This window comes from Oncorhynchus kisutch, linkage group LG14, assembly GCF_002021735.2.
Source record: "Oncorhynchus kisutch isolate 150728-3 linkage group LG14, Okis_V2, whole genome shotgun sequence".
Taxonomy (NCBI): domain Eukaryota; kingdom Metazoa; phylum Chordata; class Actinopteri; order Salmoniformes; family Salmonidae; genus Oncorhynchus; species Oncorhynchus kisutch.
Window position 1 is genome coordinate 35,161,056 of NC_034187.2, and position 17,582 is coordinate 35,178,637.

At 42.4% G+C, this 17,582-nt stretch overlaps 2 protein-coding genes across 2 annotated transcripts in view; one reads left to right on the top strand and one right to left on the bottom strand.

Annotated features, from left to right (window-relative positions):
• Positions 1-8,095, top strand: part of LOC109903912 (transcription regulator protein BACH2) — a 48,655-nt gene extending 40,560 nt beyond the window's left edge. The window contains exons 4-5 of the mRNA XM_020500921.2: positions 3,507-3,713; positions 3,953-8,095. Coding sequence (XP_020356510.1) covers positions 3,507-3,713; positions 3,953-4,456 — 711 coding nt within the window. The 3' untranslated portion in view covers positions 4,457-8,095. The remainder of the gene's footprint in view (positions 1-3,506; positions 3,714-3,952) is intronic.
• Positions 8,096-10,175: 2,080 nt separating this feature from the next.
• Positions 10,176-12,480, bottom strand: LOC109904511 (gap junction alpha-10 protein-like). Its single transcript, XM_020501732.2, has 2 exons — positions 10,927-12,480; positions 10,176-10,520 (listed from the first exon to the last, which is right to left on the bottom strand). The coding sequence occupies exons 1-2, from the start codon at positions 12,439-12,441 to the stop codon at positions 10,482-10,484; spliced, it is 1,554 nt and encodes a 517-aa protein (XP_020357321.2). The 5' UTR covers positions 12,442-12,480; the 3' UTR covers positions 10,176-10,481.
• Positions 12,481-17,582: the final 5,102 nt, after the last annotated feature.

A 17,582-nucleotide genomic window follows, 5' to 3' on the forward strand; every position in this document is an offset into this window, starting at 1 on the left:
TATATTACGATTGCAATCTGTGCGATGGGTTTCGAAATTGGTTTGCTCTGTCAAGATATTACTAGTGTTATGGCTAAAATGATGAACTACACCCTTAGAAAAAAGGGTTCCAAAAGGGTTCTTCGGCTGTCCCCATAGGAGAACCCCTTTTGGTTCCAGGTAGAACCATTTTTGGTTCCAGGTAGAACCGTTTTGGGTTCCATGTAGAACCCTCTGTCGAAAAGGGTTCTACCTGCAACCAAAAAGGGTTCTTCAAAGGGTTCTCATATGGGGACAGCCGAAGAACCCTTTAAGGTTCTAGATAGCACCTTTTTACTAAGAGTGTAGGTTGTGGTAAATATTTTCTGATGGTTGGAAATATACTTTTTTAAACCAAAAGGGCAACATTTCTGAACAAGTTGCTACGATCACTCCACTTTATGAACTGCTATGAAAGCAGTGGTGGAGACAAAAGACACAGAAAGAGACAGAGAGACAGTGGTAAATGAATGGACTGGTTATTGGTATGACAACCATTGTTCTGCGGAAGAAGAGCCTGGAGAGTTTAGAACAGTACTAGTCATCTGTGATGCTATTCATCTCTAAAGCTATAGTCATGGCCCATCCATACACACACACACTGTCCATACTGGTACACACCATCCATCCACACAGCCTAGCCTCTTGAGGATAAGACCTTGACTGCCTTGACTTCACACTGCCTTGATATCAAGAGAACCGCAGGGGTTGCCATGGCAATGTTTAAGCTCACACTCAGTCTCTCATGTTGCTGTGTGGAGAGAAATGTGATGATTCCTTCTGTGCTGCACTGTGGGCTGAAGCCTGTCATTCAGCTCCTCTCTGAGAGACACACACACAGCAGCTTCTTCTATTAACTCATCTGTATCAGTGTCCTCGTTTGATTCAAGTCCCTATTTCAGGACCAGTGATGAGTCAGTCAGTCAGAGGTTGTTGGAACGGGTGTGCGTGGGAAAGAGATTCATGTAATACAATGAATGTCTGCTGAAAATACTCAAACAGGGATAGAATTATTCAACTTTTTAGGCACAGTTTTTTTTTTTTGATGAACGGAAGGAAATTGAAGTAACTCTCAGTCACATAGCTCCATAGAGGTGTCGTTTTTTAATTAGTGCAATAAAATGATGTTCTGTTCATAGTGAGGGTTGATGCATTAGCGATTTTTCTCACTCAAGTCTGAAAGGGAGGTGAGGAGTGTGTGTGTGTCCATATGCTCATACCAGTTCTCAGCGCTGACACACTTAGCTCAGACAGAACAGACACACACACACCCCAGGATCCACAGTGGCCAGGTACAAGGTGTTGTGTCCCTGTATCCTCTACCATCTGGCACCCTCCCCCAGTTTAGACACTCCTAACTAGGACAGTCCACTATGCGAGCCCCCTGCCTGGAGACAGAGCACCAGGCCCAGAACCTGGCCCATATAATACAGACACACACCAGTTGAAACAGATGAGGCCTACTTCTTAGCGCTGACCCACTCACAGAGCGGTGTAATGAACTGAATAGAGGGAGGCAGAGTTAAAAATGGAAACCAGAACAAGAGAGAGAGAAGGACAGGATTTACGGCTGTGTCTGAAGCTCACTCTGTCATCCTAACCTTGTTATGGGACTGGTGTGAGTGGAGGGGCTATATATAGATGTCTATCCAGCTCTGAGAGATAGAGAGAGCCCCCCTCCCCCAAGGTCACAGCTGAAACCGAGCACTCCCTAAGTCCCCTGCCTCTCCCCAGCTCTCTCTGAGACATGACAAAACGTCACACAGCATATACTGACCCATTAAACACTGAATACTAAGACTTTCAATTGGGAACATCATGCAGACAACTACTTACATTGGAGGAGTTCCTTATGACGTTAACAGAGATAACTTTATTGTATCTTAAACATCAGTTTGAGAACATCCGCTAATAATTAAAATCTTCCTCCCACTGTTTTTGACTAATATAAACTATTGATTTATATCTGCGCTTCAAATACACTATATAAGTATGCGGACACCCCTTCAAATGAGGGGATTCGGCTATTTCAGCTACACCCGTTGCTGGCAGGTGTATAACATCGAGCACACAGCCATGCAATCTCCATAGACAAACATTGGCAGTAGAATGGCCTTGCTGAAGTGTTTAGTGACTTTAAACGTGGCATCGTCATAGGATGCCACCTTTACAACAAGTCAATTCGTCAAATTTCTGCCCTGCTAGAGCTGCCCCGTTCAACTGTAAATGCTGTTATTGTGAAGTGGAAAAGTCTAAGAGCAACGACGGCTCAGCCACACAAGCGGCTCAGCCACACAAGCTCACAGAACGGGACCGCCTAGTACTGAAGTGCGTTGCATGTAAAATCGTCTGTCTGTTGCAACACTCACTACCGAGTTCCAAACTGTCTCTGGAAGCAACGTCAGCACAAGAACCTTTCATCGGGAGCTTCATGAAATGGGTTTCCATGGCAGAGCAACCGCACAAGATCACCATGCGCAATGCCAAAGCTTGCCACAGTGAAACGCGATATCTGGAGTGATGAATCATGCTTCACCATTTAGCAGTCCGATGGACAAATCTGGGTTTGGCAGGTGCCGGGAGAACACTTCCTGCCCGAATGGATAGTGTCAACTGTAAAGTTTGGTGGATGGGGAATAATGCCCCGGGCTGTTTTTCATGGTTCGGGCTAGGCCCATTAGTTCCAGTGAAGGGAAATCTTTACGCTACAACATACAATAACATTCTAGACCATTCTGTGCTTACAACTTTGTGGCAACAGTTTGGGGAAGGCCCTTTCCTGTGTCAGCATGAACATGCCCCTGTGCACAAAGCGAGGTCCATACAGAAATGGTTTGTTGAGATCGTTGTGTAAGAACTTGACTGGCTTGCACAGATCCCTGACCTCAACCCCATCAAACACCTTTGGGATGAATTGGAATGCTGACTGCAAGCCTAATTTCCCAACATCAGTGCCCGACCTCACTAATGCTCTTGTGGCTGAATGGAAGCAAGTCCTTGCAGCAAGGTTCCTGCATCTAGTGGAAAGCCTTCCCAGAAGAATTGTAGGCTGTTAAAGCAGCAAAGGTCGGAACCAACACCATATTAATGCCCATGATTTTGGAATAAGATGTTTGACAAGCAGGTGTCCATATACTTTTGTTCATGTAGTGTATGTAGTGGAACATCATGTACAGGCTACGACCATCTACAATAGGTAGAATGACAGTGTCACCTAGTGGACTGAGTGGGTACACCCTGGGCTTCTTTCAACTGTGTGTGTGTGTGTGTGTGTGTGTGTGTGTGTGTGTGTGTGTGTGTGTGTGTGTGTGTGTGTGTGTGTGTGTGTGTGTTATCTGGGGGAGTTGAGTAATTAGAGCAGAGGACACATTTCAGTTGTTCACTGTAACATGCACAATAAAGTTGTGTTGTATTGTACACCAGAGAAGATAGAAACTGCTGTATATCCCCAATGCATTCTTCTTTGTATTTTGTTATTTGTCTGCCAGGTCAAACTTCCATTCCCGGTGGATCAGATCACCAACCTTCCCCGTAATGACTTCCAGATCATGATAAAGATGCACAAACTGACCTCAGAGCAGCTGGAGTTCATTCACGACATCCGGCGGCGCAGTAAGAACCGCATCGCCGCCCAGCGCTGCCGCAAGAGGAAGCTAGACTGCATCCAGAACCTGGAGGTGGAGATACGCAAATTGGTACGTACATTGTTTTAACACAAAGGTCTATTTATCATAAAAAGGTTCATCTTTACGGTTAGCATTTTGTAGGACTGTCAGTTTTTTTAATATTTTGAGAGCAGGTTTTGGTAAACTGGTTATGCACTGTATATGAATGGATTTTCTATATGTTTGTATTCCATGAGAGTAAGCTGTGTGTCTATTCTCTATGTACTCATAACATACATGTACTGTACTGTATGTGTGTTTCCTTGCAGGTGCATGAGAAGGAGAAGCTACTGAGTGAGAGGAACCAGCTGAAGGTGTGTATGGGTGAGCTGTGGCAGAACCTCTCCTACCTGTCCCAGGCTGTGTCCCAGGAGGTGTGCAGGGAGGTGCAGGGGAACCCCGAGAAGACCAAAGCCCTGCTCCCTACACACAGGCCAAGCGATCCCATCGCTGCCACCAACAGCATCTCCATCATGGCCAGCATCGACCTCACTTCCAACCCAAGCTCCCCAACCTCAGAGGGCAGCCTGGCCAAGTCACCCTGCTCCTATGAAAGCCCTGTGGAGAGAGATGTTGGCTCTGGGCAGAGGCTTAGGAGGGGTCAGGGCGGTGTGGAGACAGAGGTGTCTGTCCTGGGGCAGAAGGACCCGGAGTCTTCCCTAGAGCCTGGAGCATCTCCGGGTGTGTGTAGCCCCACTGTTTCGGTGGATTTCTGTCAAGAGATGACTGAGAAATGCACGACAGAAGAACAGCCCGGACAGGCCTGTACCTAGCTAGCAACGACTGAATAGCTAGCAACCATTAGTGTTTTTATTGTTATTATGACACACATCTCTACCTTGATATGTATAAAATTTGAAATACATTTGTTATGTGTGTTTTTTAAAGGATGACACTACAGTTGTCTTATCAGCAATACTGTTAAAACAGGTATTTGGAGTTATCAAACTCCTTAAGACATAGCACTGGCAGCTTCCCCCTCTCTCTTTATCTCTCCACCCAGCTAGCACATTTAATTCGTTGGAAGTTGTGGCAATGTATGTTTTTGGTTTCACATTCATTGTGGGAACGAAGCCATACGTTTCCTGACCGGTAAAACTGAACGTTTTTTAAATGAGAATAGAAGGGAACATTTTGCCTGTTCTGGGAATGTTTATTTTTCGGTTGCAGGGAAGTTATGATAACGTCTTACTATGGTTCCTAGAACGTTTTCCTGGGAGATTTTAACGCTCTGAGAGCAGAAATGATTGGTTATTTGGAGGTTTTTGAATGACTTCCTTAAAACTTTCATTAAGATGTTTAATAACACTGCTAGCTTATTTTGTGTTAACTTTTTTGAACTCCAAGCACAGATAAGATACATGGAAATGTATTTCCTTAGGCATTAATCATGCAAACGCAATTATATTTTATTGTGACACGGCATCAGTGAGATTCAAACCTTTAGTCTTCTGTTCTATATCCATGGAATTAGTCCACTGCACCACCAGGATGGAGCAAGCATGCCATGTTTTTTACGCATTCAAAACTGTTCATTTTTGTCTATTCAAACAGACCCCATTTCAAGGAAAACAAGCACTCGTTAAGATCAGGTGTGGCCGATAAGTGGGTGCGGTTAACACACCTGAACACGCTTAACAAGATAGAGGATAGAGAGAGTTTTGTTGTTGCTGAGAACGGAATGTATATGTTAACATGTATATGTTACTAAAGTTTTCTTGTGATTTTTATGGAAAGGTTTTTCACCTTCTGAGAATGGAATGTATGTTTTTAAATAACATTCTTAGAACGTTCTCTGAACGTTACTAAAGTTTTCTTGTGTTTTTTTGTACGGAAAGTTTTCTTAACGTTTTCTGAACAATTTGAGAACATTACTTTAAATGGAACCATGAGGAAACCTGTAGGAAACGTTATACTGAAGTACCGAAATTCCCTCAGAAGAACATTGTTTCTTAACGTTCTCTGAACAATTTGAGAACATTCCCAATGTCAAACCAGTTGGAAAATGTTCCTAGAACATTACCAAAATTGAAATGAAATGTAACCACGTTGAACTTTTAGGAAACGTTCTCTTAAAAGTAATGAAATACCAATAAAATAACTTATTGTCAAGTTCCTTAAATGTGCTGAGAATGTTCCAAAGCCAAGCAACTATTATGCACCATAATAGTACAAAGTACATAATAGTTACAACCTTTGGAAAGGTTGTAAGCAAAATAGGACAACCACACTCTCACCAAGTTCTAAGAAACATATAGTTCTCAGAACATTATGTGCTAGCTGGGTATACATTTCTCTCTCTCTCTCTCTCTCTCTCTCTCTCTCTCTCTCTCTCTCCCTTACTCACTCCCTGGCTCTCATCATGGGAGATTAAACTCAGGAATTCCTCTGAATGTTCAATAATGTCTCTGTAAAAAGCTATTTCATTACAAATTGTACATCTGAAGAGTTCTTCTGTACAGCTGAGAGTAGAATTAACTCTCATATGCAAAGTTTCCTTCAGTTCTTATTTCTCACTTTCTTTTCCCTGCATACATGTTTTTTATGAACATTCCTCTTTTGCCTGTGACACACAGTAGCATCTGTTGTGAAAGAAAGAATGAAAGAAATAAATAAATGCAGGAATCAACATACCGTAGCTAAAGATGAAAATGGAAATAAATAAAAATGACCTGCACCATTCAGCACCTCAAAGAGGTAACATATCCCTACCAAATGCATTGAAATTGGCACTTAGAAATGAAAACTCCCAAGCCAAGTACTTACTTAACTTATATTCAACAAATATTAATGGTGTCAAAGACTATCATACTTATCTGAAACATATTGCGCTTTTAGGGGTAGAAATGTACCTTCCCACATGTAGTGAAAATGTAGTATTTCGTCCTGAGGTATATTTAGTGTAAATCAGATGTATTAAAGTATTGGGGCATAAGTGGAAGGCACCACATATTCCTTGTTTGATAATCCATATAAATTCTTAAATATAAGAGTGCAATTTATCCTCTAAACTTGTCCAGTATTCCTAATGGTGTATTATCAAGTGAAATGTTAAAAAACGAATTCAAAGAGATGCTTAGATAGTTGTTGATCCATGGTAATGCCAAATGATTCCATTGTGGAAGATAGTTCTGTAGCATGTGTCAGGGTTAGCTTAGTGGTTTCTTTGTTGATTTCTCTAGGAACTTTCAAATGTCACATTCGGGGAACCTCATTGACATCTGTTAGTTTTCCTCACAGTACAAAGTACCAATGACAGAGCTCCACAGAATGTACTGTTACTCTAACTACATTGAATATACTTAGCACCCCATTTTGATATTTTTGAATTTAGAAAAGAAATATGAACATGTTGTTAAATTAATTCATTTTAACAATGTTTCCTATGAGGATTATTTGTTGGTACAAATGTAAACTTCCTAATATTGATTCTAGTGTTTTTTAATGGTTGTTGTTTTTACTGACAATTTGGATGAAAGAGAAGTCTTTTGTGTGTTGTATAATTCACAATGTCCTTATTTAGTACAAATTAAGCGATGGTTTAAAAGAGGTGAAAGTGTTTACAAATGTCTTTGTTACATGTTTTCGTTTTTTAAGGATTTTTCCATGACAAGAGACTTTGTGTAATTGGTTCGATAAGTTCGATTTTTTTTAAAACAGTTTTTAAAATGGAACATAAAATTGTACGTGGATGATGTGTTCACACAAGATTTTAAAAAGTACATGTTTGACAAATGCAGCTCCAAGTCTTGCCTTAGAGGTTTCAGAGGCCAAAACTCATGTGAAAGGGCCCGGAAGGTGTCAAGTTAAAACCATACTGTAGGAAAATAACATTCTGTCCGTACCATGAAAAATGATTGATTTGAGTGCAAACAAATTGTTTACTTGTTGGGGGAAAACATAATTGCATTTTTCTTTTAATGTGCATTAACAATGTAATTTTTCCACAGTAAAGGTTTGATTGAATCCCAACACTGGGAATCCCATCCCAGTGTATGCGGAGGTCATGCCTCGTTGGAACATAATGGAACTCTCACACTTATCTACCTGTAAAATTCGGCATACCTCTCGTTTTGGGTCTCGGACTGTATTGTAGGAATAAGTTGTATGTGGTGTTGTTTCTATTTTTACACACACAGTGGTTATTATTGTATTTGTAGATTTCTGGTGATCCATTTTTTATGTGTAATTTGAGTAAACTGCAAAACTGCAGATTCAGCTGTTTCGCTTTTCCCATTTTATCTTTCCCATTTTATCTTTGAATGTTCAAATTGCTATATTGTTTGCTATATTGTAAATAGGGTGTAACTGTGTTTTTTGTTCATTTGATATCCAAGTGTTTTGGAAGAAGAAACAATGTTTTGTAAAGACAACATTTCTGTTTATGGATTAAAACAAATAGCATGTGTCAATTCTTTGTTTGTTTTTTCTTCTGTGAAATGATGATACATCTAAAATAATACTTTTAACCCATCAAAGAGGATGACAAAAAGTGAATTTCAGTTTTAGTAAATAAGCATTTAATGTCATGAATTAATATTGTATATCAAACAACTAAAGACACATTCCTTTTAGCATAACAGTCTCTTGATGAATGTTTGAGGCCTGGATTCAATGAGGGCTGGGAAAGATCCGCTTTATAGCGCCACTAACACTTAATTTTTGATTGAGCCGACATATCAAGCATTTATCATGAATGCAGTCTTCACTAACGTGGGAAAATTGCTTTTAATATAGTGTATTCGGAAAGTGTTCAGACCTCTTGACTTTTTCCACATTTTGTTACGTTACAGCGTTATTCAAAAAAAAAATTCTTTTTCAGACAATAACTCGTAATGACAAAGCAAAAACTGTTTTTTAGAAATGTTTGCAAATTTTTATATAAAAAAAGAAGGAAATATCACATTTCCATAAGTGTTCAGGCCCTTTACTCGGTACTTTGTTGAAGAACCTTTGGCAGCGATTACAGCCTCAAGGGTTCTTGGATATGACACTACGAGCCTGGCACACCTGTATTTGGGGAGTTTCTCCAATTCTTCTCTGTAGATCATCTCAAGCTCTGTCAGGTTGGATGGGGAGCATCGCTGCACAGCGATTTTCATGTCCCTCCAGAGATGTTAGATCGGGTTCAAGCCCGGGCTCTAGTTGGGCCACTCAAGGACATGAAGAGACCTGTCCCGAAGCCACTCCTGCGTTGTCTTTGCTGTGTACTTAGGGTCGTTGTCCTGTTGAAAGGTGAACCTTCGCCCCCAGTATGAGGTCCTGAGCGCTCTGGAGCAGGTTTTCATCAAGGATCTCTCTGTACTTTGCTCCCTTCATCTATTCCTCAATCCTGACTAGTCTCCCAGTCCCTGCCGCTGAAAAACATCCCCACAGCATGATGCTGTCACCCCCATGCTTTACCATAGGGATGGTGCCAGGTTTCCTCCAGACGTAACGATTGGCATTCAGGCCAAAGAGTTCAATCTTGGCTTCATCAGATCAGAGAATCTTGTTTCTCATGGTCTGAGAGTCCTTTAGGTGCCTTTTGGAAAACTCCAAGCGGGCCTTTTACTGAGGAGTGGCTTCCGTCTGGCCACTACCACAAAGGCCTGATTGGTGGAGTGCTGCAGAGATGTTTGTCCTTCTGGAAGGTTGTCCCATCTCCAAACTCTGGAGCTCTGTCAGAGTGACCATCGGGTTCTTGGCCACCTCCCTGACCAAGGCCCTTCTACACAGATTACTCAGTTTGGCCGGGCGGCCAGCTCTCTGAGAATGATGGAGGACACTGTGTTCTTGGGAACTTTCAATGCTGCAGAAATTTTTGGTACCCTTCCCCAGATCAGTGCCTCAACACAATCCTGTCTCGGAGCTCTACGGACAATTCCTTCAACCTCATTGCTCTGACATGCACTGTCAACTATGGGCACTTATATAGACAGGTGTGTGCCTTTCCAAATCATGTCCAATCAATTGAATGTACCACAGGTGGACGTCAATCTGGTTGTTGAAACATGTCAAGGATGATCAATGGAAACAGGATGCACCTGAGCTCAATTTCGAGTCTCATAGCAAAAGGTCTGAATACTTATGTTGTTGTTTATTTTATCCATTTGCAAAGATTTCAAAAAAACTTTTTTCGCTTTGTCATTATGGGGTATTGTGTATAGATTGATAAGGAAAATAATGTATTTAATCAATTTGAGAATAAAATGGGGGCGCAGCGGTCTAAGGCACTGCATTTCAGTACTAGAGGCATCACTACAGACCCTGGTTCGATTCCAGGCTGTTTCACAACCTGCCGTGATTGGGAGTCCCATAGGGCAGCGCACAATTGGCCCAGCGTTGTCTTTGTTAGGGTTTAAAAAGTTCAAGCTAAATAATACTTTTATAAAAGTGAATGCTCTATATGAGCATATAAAAGTTTTTCAAGGGACATCGTTACATTTTCCATGCTTTTCCATGCTTTTGCATGCTCACCAACATTATTGTATCACAATAATTTGAAGTTCTCATACTTCACACATTTCTGTTGATGTGCACAATCCTTTTCCTTTTCTGCCACGAGCAACCACATAAAAAGCAACTCATTTGGAGATACTGAGCATTTCTAGGTGCTTTGAATTGAAAACACACTGGGGAACAGCACTGCGTATGGCTTATGCCCACACATGGCACTACGTACGCCCACGCACGGCCTGGCATGGGATGGTGGCTGTTTCTGGCTCAATCAATGATGAATGCAGTGTTATTGATATCTTCTGTGTGTTGCTTCACTCGTAGGCAACTCCTGGGTCCTATTTTTGCTCTCTTCCCTCTTCACTTTTTCATGATAGAGGAGATGTCCAAGAATACACTCTGAAAGAGAGAGAACATTTAAGATTGAGAGAGGCTAGATAACACATTGACACTTGTCATCATGACTTACTTCCTGGAAGATTTCAACATTACATTTACAACATTACAAATCTATTGCAGCTTTAACAGTCAAATCTAGACATCTCTCTCTCTCTCTCTCTCTCTCTCTCTCTCTCTCTCTCTCTCTCTCTCTCTCTCTCTCTCTCTCTCTCTCTCTCTCTCTCTCTCTCTCTCTCTCACTCTCTCTCTCTCTCTCTCTGTCCCACTACCTTCCTGTCTTATGCTTTGAGTCATGCTCTCATGCTCTGTTGTTATCATGCTCTGTTGTAATAAGCTCACATTACAGAGTGTTTATGGCTCTCTAAACCACTAGGTCAGAGGCTGCCTGTCTCTTGGCTCTACTTGCCATTGACATTCTCCTTCCAGGGGGTGGCATCATGGGCATGTCCCCCATGTCGCCCAGTTCAGAGTCAGATGTCCGTAGAGAGTTGCTGCTGCAGTCACTGATGGTGGACATGCTCTCAGAGGGCATACGTGTCATGAAGCTTTGCTTCCTTCCTGGGTTAGGCAAGAGGAAGTCGCTGCCCATTGATTTCCTCCTATCTTCCTCCAGGTCTATGTCCCTTGGAGCCAAGCTTGGTCTGTGTGTTGTCATGATGCTGGGTCTGTGTGTTGCAATAGGCACAGGTACTACTTCCATGTGGCTGGGCTGGTAGTGGTCTTGAGGGTGTAAATTGGGGTCCTTATGGTTCGGCTGACCCTGCAGGTTCCTGGGCCCACTGTCTCCATTCAAGAAAACTCCTCCGTAGGCTGGAGGGTGCTGGTCAACCATGGTGGTGGTGTGGTTCTCTGGGGCTCCCTGGAGGTGCAGGGTCTGGATCATCCCTTGGCTGGGCTGACGTTGCTGGAGCTGCTGCTGCTGCTGGTAGTGCTGATGGGGCTGGAGGCCAGTGCAGTTGGCCAGGTACTGGCCTGGAGCCACGCTGTTGTGCCTGGGCACCTCGTGGTTAGGTATGTAGTGGGGAGGTGGGTCCATTGGGTTCAGATCCTCCTCAGGAATGACTTTGAAGATGGTCTGAGTCAGCGGCCCGTTGTGAGAAGACAGTTTCCTCATCACACACAGTTGCTGTATCATCGCTTTCTTCTTCGGCTTATAAATCAAACTGTCGTTGTCTGCTGGGTACTTGTCTCCCTTCAGAGTCTGTTTGATTTTCTTGATGCCCAGGTGGGAAATCTCCATTAGGTTCAGGAAGAGAGACACCCCGGCAATGACGATCATGAACACCATGAACACTGTTTTCTCCGTGGGCCTGGACACGTAACAGTCCACGCTGTTGGGGCAAGGCATCCTCTCGCATTTATAAAGAGGTTCCAATCCAATGCCATACAGGATATACTGGCCCATGATGAAGCCCACCTCCACCACGGAGCGTGTTAGGATATGGATGACGTACGTCCGCAGCAGGGACCCTCTCAGTGGAGCCTTCTTCACCTTCCTCTGCTCCTCCAGCCTCTTCAACTCCTTCTCAATGCGCTTGTGCTCCTCCACCAGCGCCTCCGTCTCCCCCAGCTCTGCCTTCAGCTGGACCCTCCTCCGGTGCCTCTCCTTCTCCAGGGCGCGCAGGCGGTAGAGCGCGTGGCCCATGTAGACGAGGGAGGGCGAGGACACGAAGATGACCTGCAGGACCCAGAAGCGGATGAGGGAGATGGGGAAGGCCTGGTCGTAGCAGACGGTCTTGCAGCCCGGCTGATCCGTGTTGCAGATGAACTCGCTCTGCTCATCGTCCCACACGTCCTCGGCCGCCACTCCCAGCACCAGCATGCGGAAGATAAAGAGGATGGTGAGCCAGATCTTTCCTACGATGGTGGAGTGGACATGTACTTCCTCCAAGATGCTGCCCAGCAGGTTCCAGTCCCCCATAGTCTCTCCTCAAGGCTCACTGGTCTCTACTGCCACATGTCCTCACACTGGAGAGAAAGAGACCAGAGGGATATCCCATCTATTTTCTTTTAACAGTTTGATTGTGGCTCTAGTTTAAAACATGCAATGTTTATGATTATCATGCAACGAATGGAATGAATAATCGAGACAAGCGCGGTGGAAGGAAGCCACCTCAATGGAAGATAATCCATGAAAGAAAACAAGTAGGGGGCCGGTAGGATGCAGAAAAGTTTAGTGAACTGATGATACATATAGTAGGAACAGATCGATCTATAGTTTACATCAGGACACACAACTGCAACATGTTTTGACTACAAAAGTCTTGTTCAGGCAGCATTGAAGAAGACTTTTGTAGTCGAAACGCAGTGAAGAATTTAGTTGTTGTCATTTCAGAAATGCATTCCTTGTTTTCCTCTCTTTAACTTTTATGTTGGTGAGACAACTGCATTACAAATCAGCATCATGATGCAGACAGTAAGAGCAGTAGGGGAGAGTGGGGTAAGTTGAGCCATTTTAACATTTAGCATTCCTCGTCAAGGGAAATATGGTATTCTTTCTAACAAAAGATATCTACATATATTTCAGGATGTTGTGTATCCCTGTCAATAATCAGAGGTCATTGTAAACATTACATGTAAACATTGCTTTTCCAAAAAAAGTGGTCTCTTCCCCCAGGTATGGGGTAAGTTGTGCCGCGGGCAGGGTAATTTAAGCCGCCTTCAAATTTCTGTCCTGAATGAAATGTTATCACTAACTTTTTAAAACCTTGTCTATCTAACACTTTTAACATAGGCCCTGTTGTTAGCTCATATCCCAGCAATAATGCCTTGTACTATGCCTGGGAAGACAACACTTCAATTTGTTCAACTTGCCATTGGCTCAACTTACCCCAAGGCAAACATTTTGACTATATTAGCCCACAAGGCTACAATGACGCACTTTCATGCTAGGTTTAGGACCTCATATTGAAGCTTATAGAGACCCCAACTGATGTATAGAATCATCTTAAAATTATCTTCTTTGGTATAGATACAAGTATCATGAAACGTCTAAAACAATACATTCATTTGATTTGGTGAAAATCAGTTTTCTGAACCTAGCTTCCTTACCACTCTTTCCATGTGGTTTCTTCCATCACAGACTCCATGCAATTGTAACTTCTTCCTAAATATTGAGTCAAATGGTTTCCTAGAGTGTTGATCAACTTACCCCTTTACACCTACATATTGTTTTTACAGAATTCAATGCATAATTTCAATGCAAAGATGAACAAGCACTTACATATCAATGGTATGGGTACTTTCTTTGCCTCTCGATGCAAAACATGTTTCCCACTCGCCAAAATCACATGCTTGGTATGGTTACCCCATGGAGAAGTTGGTTTCCTTTGCAAAAGCACATATATCCCTCAGTCAGTCAGTCCGCCACACAGAGTGACTGTTCTGTGTCCTACTGTGCTGCTGTTGCACACAGGGTTCACAGGATGTGAGGATTGATCTGCAACCAACGGGAGGGACAATGCCCCATGGCACATCTTGCCAGGCAATTGTTGAATCCTGCTTGCGACGGCCTGCTCTCACACCAACCAACAGTGCCAACCCAGCTAGTGCCCGCTAACCCCCATTAATACCCCGCTCGCTGAAAGAGAGGGTATATTTGTGTGTTGTTTTACATTCCCACAATGCTCCCATTTCGGCCCTTTAGTTAGAATAGGAACCCTCCTAAGTAGAAGCTTCAGATATTGACATTTTGAGGCAAAGGTATGTAATCCCTCATATCGGATTAATGTAATGCATAATCTATAATGCCAGACACACTGGTTCAATGAGTCATGTCCAGTTTCATAGTTAGCTGCATGGGGAGTTATTGTTTTTTGGAGTGTGTGTGTTCTAACCCCTTGATGGTTTGTCTGCCGAAAGAGAACACCATAGTGCAAAATATACTCAATCTATACAATCCAACGACTGAGTACTGTAGGGATAGGTCATATAGTGAGTTAGTCAAATTTGGTGTGAGTCGGTTGGTGTGATCTCTATTTTGCTTTGCATTTCAAAGTATTGGTTATGTCCTGATGAGTATTGTTTATCAAAAACAACACACCATGCAAACTGAATTGTATGCTCACTTTGGTTTGTAGTGCAATATTCCTGAACTGGTTTTATCCACTGAAAATGTAAATTGAACTCCCCTTCTATCTGTGGGACTAAATGCATACCGCACTGCATAGCCATGAAGATTAGCAGAAAAATTACATAACCTTGTCGAGAAGTGGAATTGTGTGGTTCTGAAGTTATTCTACACAACACAACCCCCCCCACACCCCATGCTAAGTAATAGTACACAATAGTAGTTGAGCTGCTGCTGTATAAAAAGACCAGCCAAGCCTCAGGGCTTTAATTAGCTTTCCATTGCACGCTGACAGAGTCAATGGAGGATTGATTTGATTTTCCCTTGCAGAAGCTTCAACAGCAAATGCCAGATGTCACATCGGGACGTTGCATTACATAACGAGTTCATCTAGTACTTAGCTAGCGATCCATAGGGGCTGGGGCCTGGATTTTTTTGTTGTCTATCTCTATCTGTGTTGCTGATGCCCAGACCTGCACCCATATGTTTTCATCTGATTAGCTTCTCCTTTTTCTGTTCTGACTGAACGACATGCATTTAGTCATTTGTTCTATTGCTCACTGTTAATGTTATTGATTCAATAGAGATGTCAACAACATGCGTTCATCAAAAAGTTACAAGACAATTTGTTGCAGTTCGCAGGTACAGGTTGACCTTTAAACTTTAACAAGGTCATACATTTGGATGGTGACATACAATATTTTATATCAGTAGTTGCTACATAAATATTTGGACTTATACATGAATGAAATGTACCCATTCATTATTGAAGAATGTAACTTATAAATGCCTCATGAGCTCAGTTCAAATGTACTACCCCATCAGAACCCAAAATATAAGCTTGGTTTACTCCAATGTTTGTAAACAACTACTGTACTACTGGCTGCACACGGCTCTAACACCACGTCGTTAAGTTTGCTGACGAGACAATGGATTTAGGCCTGATCACCAACGACAATGAGACAGCCTATAGGGAGGAGGTCCGAGACCTGGCAGTGTGGTTCCAGGACAACAACCTCTCCCTCAACGTCAACGGTGCTGCAGAGAGTAATGCGTACAGCCCAGTATATCACTGGGGCCGAGCTCCTTGTCATCCAGGATCTCTATACCAGGCGGTGTCAGAGGAAGGCCCTAAAAATTGTCAAAGACTCCAGCCGCCCAGGTCACAGTCTGTTCTCTCTGCTACCACATGGCAAGTGATACCGGAGCACCAAGTCTGGGACCAAAAGGCTCCTTAACAGCTTCTACGCCAAAGCCATAAGACTGCTGAACAGTTGATGAAATTGCTACCCAGACTTTCTGTTTTTCACCCCCTACCTACATGTACACTACCGTTCAAAAATGTGGGGTCAGTTAGAAATGTCCTTGTTTTTGAAAGAAAAGCAAATGTTTTGTCCATTAAAATAACATCAAATTGATCAGAAATACAGTGTAGACATTGTTAATGTTGTAAATGACTATTGTAGCTGGAAACGGCAGATTATTTAATGGAATAGCTACATAGGCGTACAGAGGCACATTATCAGCAACCACCACTCCTGTGTTCCAATGGCAAATTGTGTTAGCTAATCCAAGTTTATAATTTTAAAAGGCTAATTGATCATTAGAAAACCCTTTTGCAATTATGTTAGCACATCTGAAAACTGTTGTGCTGATTACAGAATCAATAACACTGGCCCTCTTTAGACTAGTTGAGTATTTGGAGTATCAGCATTTGTGGGTTTGATTTCAGGCTCAAAATGGCCAGAAACAAATAACTTTCTTCTGAAACTCGTCAGTCTATTCTTGTTCTGAGAAATGAAGGCTTCCAAGAAACTGAAGATCTCGTACAACGCTGTGTACTACTCCCTTCACAGAATAGCGCAAACTGGCTCTAACCAGAATAGAAAGAGTTTCTGAGGCCCCGGTGCACAACTGAGCAAGAAGACAAGTACATAATAGTGTCTAGTTTGAGAAACAGACACCTCACAAATCAACTGGCAGCTTCATTAAATAGTACCCGCAAAACATCAGTCTCAACGTCAACAGCGAAGAAGCGACTCCGGGATGCTGGCCTTCTATCTTCTATGTATTTATGTACTGTATATGTATATGTGTGTATGTATATGTACAGTATATACACTACTGGTCAAAAGTTTTAGAACACTAATACTAATATACATACTAATTCAAGGGTTTTTCTTAATTTTTTAAATATTTTCTACGTTGTAGAATAATAGTGAAAACATCAAAACTATTAAATAACACATATGAAATCATGTAGTAACCAAAAAAGAAAAAAGTAATGAAAATATATTTTATATTTGAGATTCTTCAAAAAGCCCCCCTTTGCATTGATGACAGCTTTGCACACTCTTGGCATTCTCTCAACCAGCTTCATAAGGTATTCACCTGGAATGCATGTCAATTAACAGGTGTACCTTCTTAAAATGTGTGGAATTACTTTCCTTCTTAATGCGTTTGAGCCAATCAGTTGTGTTGTGACTAGGTAGTGGGGGTATACAGAAGATATCCCTATTTGGTAAAAGACCAAGTCCATATTATGGCAAGAACAGCTCAAATAAACAAAGATAAATTTCAGTCCATCATTACTTTAAGACATGAAGGTCAGTCAATATGGAAAACGTCAAGAACTTTGAACGTTTCTTAAAGTGCAGTCACAAAAACCATCAAGCGCTATTGTCACACCCTGATCAGTTTCACCTGTCCTTGTTATTGTCTCCACCCCCTCCAGGTGTCGCTTGTTTTCCACAGTGTATTTATCCCTGTGTTTCCTGTCTCTCTGTGCCAGTTTGTCTTGTATGTTAGTCAAGTCAACCAGCGTGTTTTTCCCGTACTCCTTTTGCTATTCTCTTTTTGCTAGTCCTCTAGGTTTGGACTCCTGCCTGACACTGGACTTCTTTCCCGCCTGCCTGATCATCCTGCCTGGCCTGACTTTGATTCTGCCTGCCCTTTGGTACCTTTTGGACTCTTAACCTCTTTTGACACTTTTG

Bases quoted from the DNA above. Each gene is read 5' to 3' on its own strand.
- LOC109904511 (XM_020501732.2), bottom strand. From the start codon at position 12,441: ATGGGGGACTGGAACCTGCTGGGCAGCATCTTGGAGGAAGTACATGTC. The intron at 10,521-10,926 runs GCAAGTAGAGCC...TCTCTCTTTCAG, and splicing joins CTGGAAGGAGAATGTCAATG to AGTGTATTCTTGGACATCTC.